Genomic DNA, 13587 nt, shown 5'->3' with positions numbered 1-13587 from the left:
TTTCAAGACCTTTTCAAAATCTAGACCTTTTCAAGAAGGGAAGTAAAGGAATAAATTCGTTAAAGAAACTCAGCCCCCTAAGCATATGGGTTTGGTGAATGAGCCGATACCAGAGACCTCTTCCTTTCGCAGGCTTGAGTTTTAGCCAAAACCAGTTGATAGCCTCTGTAGAGATCCCCATCATCAGAGTATCCACCTGACAGTTTACCTTTCCAAAAGCCCAGTGCTGCTCGCTTGCCTTCAGAGGAGCACCAAGCGCTGACACGGAGCATTCTTTATCTGGAGATCGTCATTAGTGGGCTCCCAGGGAGTAGCCATATGCCCCACATGTGCAATTTTCCATTTGTTCCCCCATTTACTGGTAGGAAGTTTAGGCCGAATATTCCAAGGTACAACAGTTCTTTCAGTAGAAAAGTCATGAACAAGTGGCTTGAGATTCTGACATGGCAACAGAGACCACTGTCCCTTTAGAGACTTATATATGCAGGCGTTCACTTCCCTCTGTGTAAAACAGGCCAACAATAAAGATAGACAGACAGTAGATCCCTACCACAGGCTGCTGAGCATATTTTCCTCCATGAAGTAAATGACATCACACGCCGCAGGGCCCTACCCGCAGGAGCTCAGTGTCGTCACAGGGGTTAATTCCAGATTTTTTTTCTGTGTGTATATTTATCACTAGAAATGAGCGGGGTCTGCTGTGTGCAGTTTTACACATACGGCGTGCACTGTTCAGCGTCCTTTTACGGACAGGTCACTGTATTCCCGCAATGTGATTTTACTTAGCAGTTCTCCTTTCTGCAATATTTAAGTTGCTCTCCACGTTTTGACATTAAGCAAAATGATGCTACCGCAGGCGTCTTGACACAGGTCCCTTCTGCGCGTATGGAAGAGTTTCAGGCATAAATAATAAAACCATAACCGCTGTGCTAAGGAATTAAGGTTTTAAATTTATAGACATTACCAATTTATCTTCTAAAGAGGGGAGACTCTCTCCGCGTATCCCCTCAAACAGCCTGGTGGCACAGCTCGCCCATTGTGTGTGTGTGTAAATCCCTCCTCCTCAGGGTCCACATAGCCTGTCTGTGCGTGTGATAGGTTTTAATCTCTTCCCGGGGTTACATTCTTTTCATATACACCTGGTAATTATATTATCATTCCTTTGGTTTTAATTTCTTGAAGGCAGCAACTATTTTTATCAGCTTTAGCAGTGGGCTTGGCACTCCTTAGATATTAAATGGTTTAATAGTTGAATTTTTTGAGGAGCTTCATATGCAAGTATTTACCGTTTATCCCATTAAAAAAAAGCAAACTTCGGTGACTTAAAGAATTTCAAATCATTGATTGTGAGTGGCAGCATAAGGCTTACTCAACCCTGTAGAAGGAGGCGACGCTGGATGTTATTTTGTTTTGTCTGTCGTGATGATTTTATTCCTTCTTCCTTGTTTGCTATCACAGAGTTTTCAAAGCTAACCAAAGTAGCACGGACAGACTTTTTCTCCGAACCCCAGATATGTCCTTGTTACCTTGAGGGGCAGCCTGCAGAGTCTGACCTACAGAGGGCTCACTGGAAGTGCATCCGGCAGATGTACAAGCCGCGAGTGTGAAGCTGTAGTTTGTGTGTGGCTGGAGACCTAGGAAGAGCCAACAGGAAATAAAGCACAGCTTGAGAGGGTCATTCATTAACAGTCAAGCACCGGAAGTCACATGCAGAGCTGTACATGTGCTTTTCGAACATTTAAGACTCTTCTTCAGAGAACACAGGCTTAGTGTTACTGGAGCTGGAACCCACAGCCTCACCCAGGCCAGGCGAGGACTCTGTCAACGATCTTGGCTTCTCTGACGACAGAAGTTCCTGAACACTCCACCATGGGAGGTACTTTAACATTCCTGGACTAATAAAAGCCATCCCTCCCAGATCTCCCCTACAGGATGTGATTGAAAACCGTCGCAGTCCTGTGCCCGAGCATCCAGGATAGCCCATTCCATTCTGAAGAGCATCCTGGATAGCCCATTCCATTCTGTAGAGCATCCTGGATAGCCCATTCCATTCTGTAGAGCATCCTGGATAGCCCATTCCATTCTGTAGAGCATCCTGGATAGCCCATTCCATTCTGAAGAGCATCCTGGATAGCCCATTCCATTCTGAAGAGCATCCTGGATAGCCCATTCCATTCTGAAGAGCATCCTGGATAGCCCATTCCATTCTGTAGAGCATCCTGGATAGCCCATTCCATTCTGTAGAGCATCCTGGATAGCCCATTCCATTCTGTAGAGCATCCTGGATAGCCCATTCCATTCTGTAGAGCATCCTGGACCAATTCCATTCTGTAGAGCATCGCTTTCATTCTGACGAGCATCCTGGATAGCCCATTCCATTCTGAAGAGCATCCTGGATAGCCCATTCCATTCTGAAGAGCATCCTGGATAGCCCATTCCATTCTGAAGAGCATCCTGGATAGCCCATTCCATTCTGTAGAGCATCCTGGATAGCCCATTCCATTCTGTAGAGCATCCTGGATAGCCCATTCCATTCTGTAGAGCATCCTGGATAGCCCATTCCATTCTGTAGAGCATCCTGGATAGCCCATTCCATTCTGTAGAGCATCCTGGATAGCCCATTCCATTCTGTAGAGCATCCGGGCTCCCTTGTTCTGTTTGGAAGTCCTTCCTTACATTGTGCTGAAATATCCCCTCCCTTTCCACCCTTGGGGAACCATAAAACAAATCTAATTTCCTTTCTGCATTACTTGTTCTTTAAATATTTGTAGACAGTTACCAAATCCCCTGAGTTTTCTCTCCTCTAAGCTAATCACCCCGGGCCCTGTGACTGGTTTTCCTGTGAAGAGGGACAGAAAACATTTGAGTGGAAGGCTAGACGCAGCACGGTCCAGCCTCAAGTCATATTCAGTTCTTACCAACAGCAACGCTTTCAGAGGTGGGGGGAGGGAGACAAGGGAAGAAAAGAAGGAAGAACCCGCTGCACCGGGTGTGTCACGGTAGCGCCTCCGCTGGCTCGTGTGGGACGCACTGCTTCTGTCTCCACAGGTAGGCTAGGGGTATTTCAACAAGGGTACTACTTATTTACTTCTTTTGCATTTAGGAAAGAATACGGCTCAGTAATTCCCCAATAAGGCCTCGGAGGGAACAAAGAATGACTTGATCTATTTATGACAGAAGTTGTCCATGGTTATATGTCACTGCTCGGTGGCTGATGACCTTGGCCAAGTTACCTAGCTTCTCTTTGCCTCGGTCTACTGATCTGTAAAATGGGGAATCACCATAGCATGTAGCTTATATGAGAAGATGAAATGGGATGCCAGGTAGTGTTTTATATCAGCGGGAGCAACATTAAGGCTCTCTGGCGTTCAACAAGAAGTAGATTGAGGCTTACAAGCCTTTCTTGGATTCTGGAGGAAATTTAGACAATACCAAGGTGCTCTTTACAAAAAGTAAGCTAAACGATTAGTGCTTTGCTAACAGTCAGGTTATTAAGCGAGTTGAGCACTAAGTGGTTAGTGCGTGTGTTTTCCACGGACTTCCAGCTGCAGTTTTTTTGCAGATTTTGTACGTTTGGCGGCATGACTCTTCCTACAGATCTGTTCCCCTGTTGCCCTGTCGCTTCATGTGCCTTATTGCTTGAGTGCTACATTTGTTTAAAATGGATTTCCACCACCCTAAATAATATACCAACTCCCTTTTATCCCCTGAAATAATTCTCTCCACGCACAGCCTGCGTGCAGTGGGTGTCTCTTCCTTGTCTTTCTTGCTACAGCACAATCACCCAGAGGGCCGGGACCTTGCTTTGCCGATTAGCGCATCCTCCCAGTGGTGAGAGCACCGAGTAGGTGCTTGCTTAGGAGATGGAGGAGTTAGCCCTTGGGTTCATTCAGGCCTAGAGTCTGGTTTGGGTTCTCTGAAGAAGCAGTGGCCCGAGGCAGCTGCAGCTGAGAGGCACCCAGCCCCAGGCCTTTACTGTCTCCTTCCGGACTTAACCTCGGGAAGCAGCTACTTACTTGATTGTAATCTTCCATTTGGTTACTAGAGGGGATTTACATAATTCTGATATTTACCCGATTTTTAGATAAAAAAAATATGACTAAGGATGTAAGCCATCCCCGAATCACATAGGGTCGATAACAGCTGACAGGAAAATGCTGAGATAAGGAGACATAAGAACTCAGAGAAAATGGAAGGAAGCATCCAAGAACCAGAACCAGAGGTCACAGGGGCAAGCTGGTTCAGCCTGCAGTGCCTGCCCTTCTATCCTGCTTTCAGCTAAACTGGATTCTCTCCTCGTCAGAGTACAGTCTCTGCACATAAGGATGCCATCTTTGCAAGGTTTCTGGCCTCCACGCCCCAACAGTGCCTCTCGATGAGCTCAGTGTTAGTTTAGAGAAAGTCTCCCGGAGCAGACATGGGTAAGGTCTGTGAGGCGTCAGTCCCACCTGTGATCCCACCAAACAGATCTTTCCTTATTCTGTCCACAGTGTCTACCTTGCTCTTCTGCACATTCTCCTTGGTTTGTGAAGCGCTTGTTAAATAATAACCAAGTCAGTGTAATTTATGAACACTGAGGTTTTCTTTTTGATGTTAGTATGGAAGGCAAAAGAAGAGACAGGAGGGGCTGGAGTGTTGGATCAGATGTTTAGGACCTGCTGCTTTCCTAGTTCGGTTCCTGGAACCCCTGGTAGACAGCTCACGGCTGTTTCTAACTCCAGCTCCTAGGGTATTCTAGTTCACTGGCCTCACTGGGCATACACATGCACGAACACACACAGATGCACATACTTAAAAATGAAATAAATATTATTTTTAAAAAGGTAAAAAGTTATTTGTGGGCAATTTATCTTCCAAGAGTGTTTTCCTAGAAAAATCTGGAAAAAAACAAGATAGCCCCACTCTCTTTGTCTTCCCGTGTTCTGGCTTATCTGGTTTCAGATCAGCAGTGTTAAAGACAACTTTAGAATTTAGAAGAGGAAAGGCACTGTTAGGGAGGTTTGCCAAAACTGATGCTACAACGGGAGGTTTGTAACAGAGAGGGGGGGGGGGAGATTGATTCACAAGAAAATACGTGACTATGAAAAAGAAACTGTCATTTATTTCTAAAACAGCAAGTCCACAAAACGAACAAACATTATTAATGTTTCCACTGCGAATACTGGGATATTCGGAGTATTGAAACTTGACTCCGATGTCTTACCCTGGAGATGAACTGATTCCAGATAGACTGTCCTAATTGGGTTTATATTGCTGTGATGACTGAAAGCTACTTAGGGAGGAAAGGGTTAATTCCATCTTACTGGTTAGAGTCCACCACCAAGAGAAAGGGGTGCAAATAGGCACCTTAGGCAGGAACTGAAGCAGAGACTATGGAGGAATGGTGCTTCCTGGCTTGCTACCTTTCTTACACAGCCCAGGTACAACCTGCCCAGAGATGGCTCTGCCCACAGCAGCCTGAGACCATTAACAGCCCTCTCAAGCTCTGGAGACATGACCACAAGCCAATCTGATAGAGTTGGTTCCTCAATTGAGGGGCCTCTAACCCCCCTCCCTGAGGATGTCTAAGCTGAGCTGACAGAGACTATGACATACATTGAAGAAAAAATGTGAGAAGGCCAAGTTCATAAGCTCCAGAAGAAAACACAGGGGAGACATTTCAGGATTTTGGTGTGGATGATGGTGCAGTGGTTATAACCCCAAAGCACAGGAAATGAAAGCAACCGTGGGCGGACTGAACCTCCTGCCTCTTCAAATTGAGAAGCTTCGGTGCAGTGCAGAAGCCAATCCACAGCATGGAAGACAGCCTTGGAGTGGAGCAAACCCCTGCCAACCCTTCATCTGACAGGGCCTTCTATCCAGAGCACAAGAGGAACTAGAAGTTAACAGCAGAAACTAAAAAAGTCCAATCAAACTGGGCAAACAATTCAAAAGAAGTACAAATGGCCGACTGGAGAAATCCCTCAGCGTCATTACCCATTCTGGAAGCAAACCTCGTTAGATCATAGCACTCTCATCCAAGTGGCTACTATAGAAAATGAGAAAATAGGGGTTGGGGATTTAGCTCAGCGGTAGAGCGCTTGCCTAGCAAGCGCAAGGCCCTGGGTTCTGTCCCCAGCTCCGAAAAAAAGAAAAGAAAAAAAAAATAAAAGAAAATGAGAAAATAAAAAATACCGGCGAGCTACAGAGACAAAGAAATGATATTGGGAATGTACATAATTGCTACCACTATGGAGAGAACAGACTGATCCAACATAGGATCTAACTAGCCCATTGCTGGGTACACACGTACACATGCGACCCACACACAGACATACATACAGACACACTGATATGCACACGCACACAGACAGACACATATACACATGTGTGCACATGCACACACACAGACATGCACACACAGACACACACACACGTGTGCAACACACACATACACATGCACACACACAGACACACACATATGTGCACATGCACACACACAGATACACACACACACACACACACACACACACACGGACGAGGTAATTCAGTATATTGAAGATCCATCTGTGCTTGATGTTTACGGCTGTCTTTAAAGCGGTCAAGACGTGGGGTCAATGTTCACGTCTGTCATGAGTCAATGACTAAAGAAAACATGCTTATTGAATACAATGGGATGATACTCAGCTGTGAAGGAGAATAAAGACCTGCTTCTTAGATGGAACTAAAAACATGTTGTGTGAAATAGGCAGTATAGTGCCATGGTTTGAATGTGCTTGGCCCAGGGAGTGGCACTGTTAGGAGGTGTGGCCCAGTTGGAGTAGGTGTGTCACTGTGGGCTTATGACCCTCACCCTAGCTGCCTGGGAAGTCAGTCTTCTCCTAGCAGCTTTCAGATGAAGATGTAGACCTCTAAGCTCTGCCTGCACAATACCTGCCTGGATGCTGCCATGCTCCCACTTTGATGATAATGGACTAAACCTCTGAACCTGTAAGCTGGACCCAATTAAATGCTGTCCTTATAAGAGTTGTCTTGGTCATGGTGTCTGCTCACAGCAGTAGAACCCTAAGACATAAAAAATAAAACAACCCCTCCTCCACCCTCCCACCCCCCAAAATCAGAGTTGCCATAACTGTAAAATAGTCATTATTTGAAGTCGAAATGTAGTGGGAGTACATAAAAGAAGATGGATGTTATTATCCGTGTATACTACAGGCAAAGGATGGAATATATTAAGCATCATTATTATATAAATCACTACACACTGAAATAAAACAAAACAAAGTAATAGAACATATAGTGCTCAGACTTGGCACACATCATCATGGTTTTGTGATGTTTGCAGGCTTTTGAGGCTTAAAGCAAAGTAAATAAGCCATTTGTGGACAAGAGTCCCCATGACGGAAGCCTTGTGCCTGCCTGCAGTGTGGGTATGCGGAAAGGGTCGTGTGAAGGGAATGAAAGGAACACAGTGGTCTGTTTCCCCCGACGGCTGCCATGATACCGCATGACTTCCCAGAGCCCATTCCAGATTCTTTTTCACAGAAACCTCTACTTTTTCCTCAGAGAAAGCAGACTTTGGCGAATCGTCAGGATTTAAGCCTTGCCTTCAGTTGACCCTACATGAACTGAGACACAGGAGGAAGTACCCAGGCACAGTGCTCCATTCCGGCTGTGGGCAGCTCAGAAGTGAGTGTGTGACATCAAGCAACACAATGTCAGGTTCTGGGCAATGACTCCTGCATTAGCGACTGGGGCTTCGCCTCTCCTGACGTTGAGTTTGGAGCTCAGAAGTAAAAAAACTTGGCCTCCTGTGGCATCACCTGGTAACCTGGGATGAGCCTCTCAAGTCAACACGCAAAGTTACCTACACTCTCTTGAGCCAGTAACTGACCACTTGTCAAGTGTGTTTGCTTGACAGACTGGAGCACACTACTAGTTTCAAAAATGAGCAATGTTATTTATCTATATACAGGGACATGTTACACACCACACCACATGTGTTACACATGGGCATCATGGAGGAAATTATTCCCTCCCCTCCTGGGCTTTGCTCTCATGAAAGACAGAATTAGGAACTTATGGAAGAGAGAATTAATAAGACAGATAATCTATTAGGTGTGCGAAGAGTTTTACCGTAAATATTCCCCACATGGAAGTTGTTATTCCTGCTTTGTAGACAGTAAAACTGAAGCTCAAAGAACAGAGTTCTTGCATCAAAGAGAGCCTAGCTGGAAGAATTTAAGTCCACTGGTGATGGCTTCTTCCTCTGATGATTAAACGCCACCATGAAGGCAGAAGGATGGTAGAAAACGCTGTAACAGCTCCTCCAGAAATATAGTTTTAGTCAATAACTCTAATTGTATACATTTAGCTGCCCTTCAAATGAAAGCAATCCATTGAATGGATGGAGTTCAAGAAGGAAGGAAGCAGCAGAATTTGGTGTTGTGGTGGTCCGACCTCCACCCCCATTCACATCTCTGCTTTTACTTCTCTTTTGATTGACCTCTACATCAGAGATAAATTTTAGAGGGGCTGCAATTATAATCAAGAGAATTTATTATGAAATTATATGACCGGTGCCAGTGGAAGCCAGGGAAGGTACTTGCTGCCAAGCTTAATGACCTGAGTGTGATTGCCAGAAGCCATGGTGGAAGGGAGAGCTAACTTCTAATGGCTATCCTCTGGTTTTCATATATGTGTATATATATGTGTGTATGTATATATACATATATATATGTGTACGTATGTATATATGTGTATATATATGTATATATACATATACACACATATACATGCATGTACCCACATGCATGCACATATACAGAATGCATACAATAAAAATTATAAATGGCATAACTAAAATACTAGTGTTTATTAAGCCCACTGCTTTCTGTGGTCTCCATGGGTGTTAACAGATTCAGGGCCCCTTTGATATCTGTTCTTGTCTGCTCATTTTGCAGATCCTATCCTAACCACAGCGAGGCGGAGGGGCTGTGTAGGATCACGGACATCAGAAATGGCTGCGACTTCAACGGCTGGGCTGAACAAGGCAGATTGGAGCTGCTGTTGGGCACCCTAGTCCTCTAAGGAGGATGACGTGCTACTTCAAAGCCCAGAGAAAGCTCTAGTCATAGAAAACACCCAAGTGGGTATATTTATCTCAATCCTTTCCTTCTGAATATTATTACAAGTCACTCGCAGAGGCAGGAGAGCGTGGTAGTTGGAAGTTCAGAGAGTCCAGTTAGGCCGTTGGGTTCTGATAGTTACCGACATATTAACCAAGACCAGAGTTGAGGTATTTATTCTCCAGGTGCCCGTGTTCGTGCCTGAAGCTGCAGCTGTGATTGGTCAGCTGCCAAGCTTAGCTACAGATGAACTTGAAGGGACTATCTAATGCATCATCCTTAATACGTTTTAGATCTTGTGGGTTTTTCCCTTTTCTTGGCAATTAAGAGGCTCCTTTAACTAGTCTGTAGTCAAGCGTCAGCTGCCACGGGACATGGGTGATTTACGTGTACCCAGTGACCTTTCCTATCAATGACTCCGTAGAACTCAATACGGTCTACACATTACAATAGGATTTGCTGTCATTTTAAGTGAGCCCCTATTGGTCGTCCTTACACTGAGATATATATGGGAAATATTAGCAACAGGCAATGAAAGGGCACACCAATGGAAAACTACTCATGAATTGATCAGGACGCGGAGAGGGGAATAAAGAGACGTCTCAAAGGAACCATTCCGACTGTAACTTAATCCTGAAGTCGAAGAGGAGAGAGAGAAAAGAAAACATCACTCAAGTCCCCGATATTGAATGGGAAGAGTTGGAAATGGCATCTCAGAGCAGAGAAAGGCAAGCCCAGGGAGACAAAGCAGGCGTTTAACAGTTCAGAATAGCAAAGATGACTGGGGCGAATAATTCCGTGAATTTCCCTACAGGGAATCATGTTCTCTTTGAAAGGAGAGGGGCATCGTATAACCAAACTCATTATAATCACACTTCCAACTCACATTACTTTCAAGAGTAATATGTGTCAAAAAGGGACTGGAAAAAAACCCACCGATGGTTCATAAAAATATGATTTGGCAAAGAAAACCCATGTCGAAGTCAGTTACGTTTGCGATACACTCTAGAACGAACAGCTGGCTTCTGGTTTTTAATCTCCAGATACATCGTCAGGAAAAGGCGTTTTGACCATTATGACTTCAGATAGAAAGCGCTACTTCAAAGCATTCAGCCACTGGTGCTGTCAAGCTATCTGCTATTTTCTAAGGAGTTTCCAGATATGTGGTATGCTATGCTAAAGGCTGACCGGATGAGTTAGGAGGAGTTCTGCTGTAGAACGACTCCAGATGATAATGATGTCAACGTGTTTCAAAAAAAATTTTTTTGGTTGAACACAGTGGCTCTCACCTTTGATCCCAGTACTAAGGGAGTAGGAGTTGTCAGATCTCTGTGAGTTCGAGGCCAGCCTGGTCTACATAGCCAGTTCCAGGCTAGCCAGGGTTACATAGAGAGACCCTTTCTCAAACACAAAAACAACAACAACAACAACAACAACAAAATACCCCCCAAAACAAACAAAAAATGAAAATGAAAAACGACGACAAAAATCTTAAAGAATTTAGAAAGTTCATTCCACACTGATACGATGTTTAAGGAGACTGGTAACGTTTACTCTAATACATTTGCTGGAAGATCACAGTATATACAGTTGGTTTATTTATGTTTGGGTGGTACTGGGACTTGAACCTAAGGATTCTAGCATGCTTCTCAGGGCTCTGAAACTCAGCTATAGGCCCAGATCTGTGTTGGCCTTGTATATTGAAGCAGGCTCTCAAGTTTTGTTATGTCCAGACACAGAAACACAGACAACACACATAGCAAGGGACAGCCAGAGCCACTGAGACAAAAGATGCTGTTAGTGACTGCTTAGGCCCTAACCTTGGAATTCCTTGGGGTTTGGGGAAGAGCATTGTGTTCCTTAGGAACCAGCATGTAGGTGGTTCTTGCCTTTGGTTCTTCGGGCTTAGTACGATAGCCAGTAGCAAGCTTAAAAGAAAGGGAGTGAGTGGCCGATGTCATGTTACTCCTTGTTTAAAGCAGGTGCCAAGCAGCTTTCCTCAGCTTTGGAAAAAGAAAATGAAGTCAGTCTTCATGCTTATTTTCAGGGGTCCGACACTCTCCGGTCAGGGGCTGCACCGTGTGTGGGGAATTAGAACCGCGGCAGTACTGCAGGGCAGAGGGCTGCTGACCGCTCTGAGGACATGGTCTCAGTCCTAGTTGTCTTTGGCCCTGTGTCAGTAAGAAAGGTTGCCTGTCAGTCTGTGCAGCTTGACATCAGGGTGGCTGGGAGGTGTGGGTGGACCTGCTCAGAGCCTCAGGCTTCTCTCTGAGCCTGATGCTTCAGCCACTCAACTGTTCTGCTCTTGCCGTCTTCAACTCCTCAATAGTTTTTGAACAGGGAGGCCTGAAGTTTCACTTTGTAAGGGGTCTTGCAGATTGCGTAACCTCTCCTCCTTAGATTCAGACGTGTTTGATAGTGACTTCTATCTACAGTGAAAATGGATGTGTTGTGGTTTTCTATTCAACATTCAGGATGTAGCTCCTGAGTGCTTGCGTGTGCATATGTATGTACATGCACACATATATGTATCAACATGTGTTTATGTGTACATCTGTGTGTGAATCCATGTATGTGTGCATTCATATACATGTATGTGTGTATATGTATGTATTTGTGCATAAGTGTGTGCATATGTATATATATATGTGCATATGTGTGTACGTACATCCATTTTTATGTATTTCTGTGTGCATATCCATGTGTGTGTGTGTGTGTGTGTGTGTGTGTGTGTGCGCACTCGTGTGCGCGCATATATGTGTGGCCACTACACATGTATGGGGGTCAAAGGACAACCTTGAGAATCTGTCATCACCTTTAACATTGTTTGAGGCTGGGTCTCTTGCTGTTCACTGCTACCCACAACCAGCCTAGTTGGTGTTGAGCTTCCAAGCATTCTTCATTCTCTCCTTCCCTCCCATCTCACTATACACAGGAGCACTGGGATTACAGATACATGCTACCATGCCCAGGTTTATGCGGGTCCTGGGGATTCAAACTCAGGTCCTTATGCTTGTGAGGCAAGCACTTTATCCGCTGAGCCATCTCCCAGCCCACTAAAACATTATAAATACCATGAAAGCAAAGATAGTTTGTCACCACACAATGGAGTTATCTGAAGCTATGTACGCCCTTCCCAAAGATGTCCCACATTTTGCCCTATGGATGTTCGAACTACATTTCCTCTTCTTCAGAAGTGGTGTGTATAATATTGGCTTCAGCATAGTGTTAATATTCGACTTTCTGTTGTAAACTGATTATCTAGAGTTTGCATTATCTAGCACAAAAGTCTTTCAATAACTCTGAAGCCGAGGGGAGAAGACATATTGACTCCTGCTCCCTACTTAATGGCTGGGTGTGTCTTCTGACCGCTTGACAGTAATGAGCAGCCCATAACTTAGCCGTTTGGCAACAGTTTCCCCAGATGCATGGGCCTTATCAGACCCACTGCTAAACAAGATGCACTCTTCTCTGTGGGCTCAGTCGTGAGGTCATCCTTTACCCTCCCCTCTCTCCCTAAGACACAGGCAGGCTTCAAACACCATAGCTGCCATCCAAATGTTGTGTGCAGGGCAGAACAGTGGATGAATTTAGTCACAAGTGACCTGGGACGGTCTCTATTGATGAGCCACCATGTGCTGCTTGCATTAGTGAATAGGAACTGAAGGAGCTGCTCTCTCCCGAGTCCCGTGGGGCCTGGTGTGTGGAGAGAGCAGACGATGCTCCAGTTTACTTAAAGCATTGATAACACCTCTAAATAATTAACTTCCGACTTCCTGTCTTCAATTACTTAATGCTTTTTTAAAAAAAAAATCTTGAGAGGATTATAAGCAATTTATGGGTTTCGTGGGATGAGGGCCTTTACCGCTATTCCCACAATGCATTTACAGGATCATGTTTCTGAGGCTTTGAGGTAATTAAAAGTAAGCATGGAGACAACATGGCTGTGGCAAAGGCGCTGGCAGTCCCTCCTGCCATTCCCCAGACCATGATCCTTCAGGCTCCAGGAAGGCTAGCGATACAACTTCCTTAGGGCTCTGTTGCTTAAGGAATACTAGGGTTTGGAAATCTAAATACTTCAGGGATCTCAGACAGCTTTTCAGCAAACATCCAATATAGTCTAGGTAGCAAATTCTATTCTTTTCCTTCATTCCATAGACTCGGTAAAAATACCTACCTCATCACAGATAGCATCTGTCTGGCATTGGGTCAGTCAGTTGACCACGGACCTGGTGCTCCACGGCAGAGAAAGTAAGCCATAGTCTGGAAATCCCAGGTTCAGAGATGCTCACGCCTGTCTCACTCCTGCTCCACAGGAACTGCACGTAGCCCAGCTTTGAACTCCCTCTCATTAGGGCTTTCTTGCTCAGGTGAAATTTAAGACAGACAATGGACCAGATGACTCTGGAGACTATCACGGCAACCCACCACCGGTCTCACTGCAGAGAACAGGTGACTGAGGGAGCCCAGCCATATTAGA

General features: G+C 45.0%; 1 protein-coding gene across 1 annotated transcript in view; it reads right to left on the bottom strand.

The window, feature by feature from the left end:
• Nucleotides 1-13587, bottom strand: part of Ush2a (usherin) — a 670292-nt gene that overhangs the window by 117719 nt on the left and 538986 nt on the right. The window contains exon 55 of the mRNA XM_032915475.1: nucleotides 1527-1634. Coding sequence (XP_032771366.1) covers nucleotides 1527-1634 — 108 coding nt within the window. The remainder of the gene's footprint in view (nucleotides 1-1526; nucleotides 1635-13587) is intronic.

The sequence above is a fragment of the Rattus rattus genome, chromosome 10, assembly GCF_011064425.1.
Source record: "Rattus rattus isolate New Zealand chromosome 10, Rrattus_CSIRO_v1, whole genome shotgun sequence".
NCBI classification, from domain to species: domain Eukaryota; kingdom Metazoa; phylum Chordata; class Mammalia; order Rodentia; family Muridae; genus Rattus; species Rattus rattus.
The sequence above is the reverse complement of the archived record's forward strand: the minus strand, read 5'-3'. Positions and strand labels throughout refer to the sequence as shown.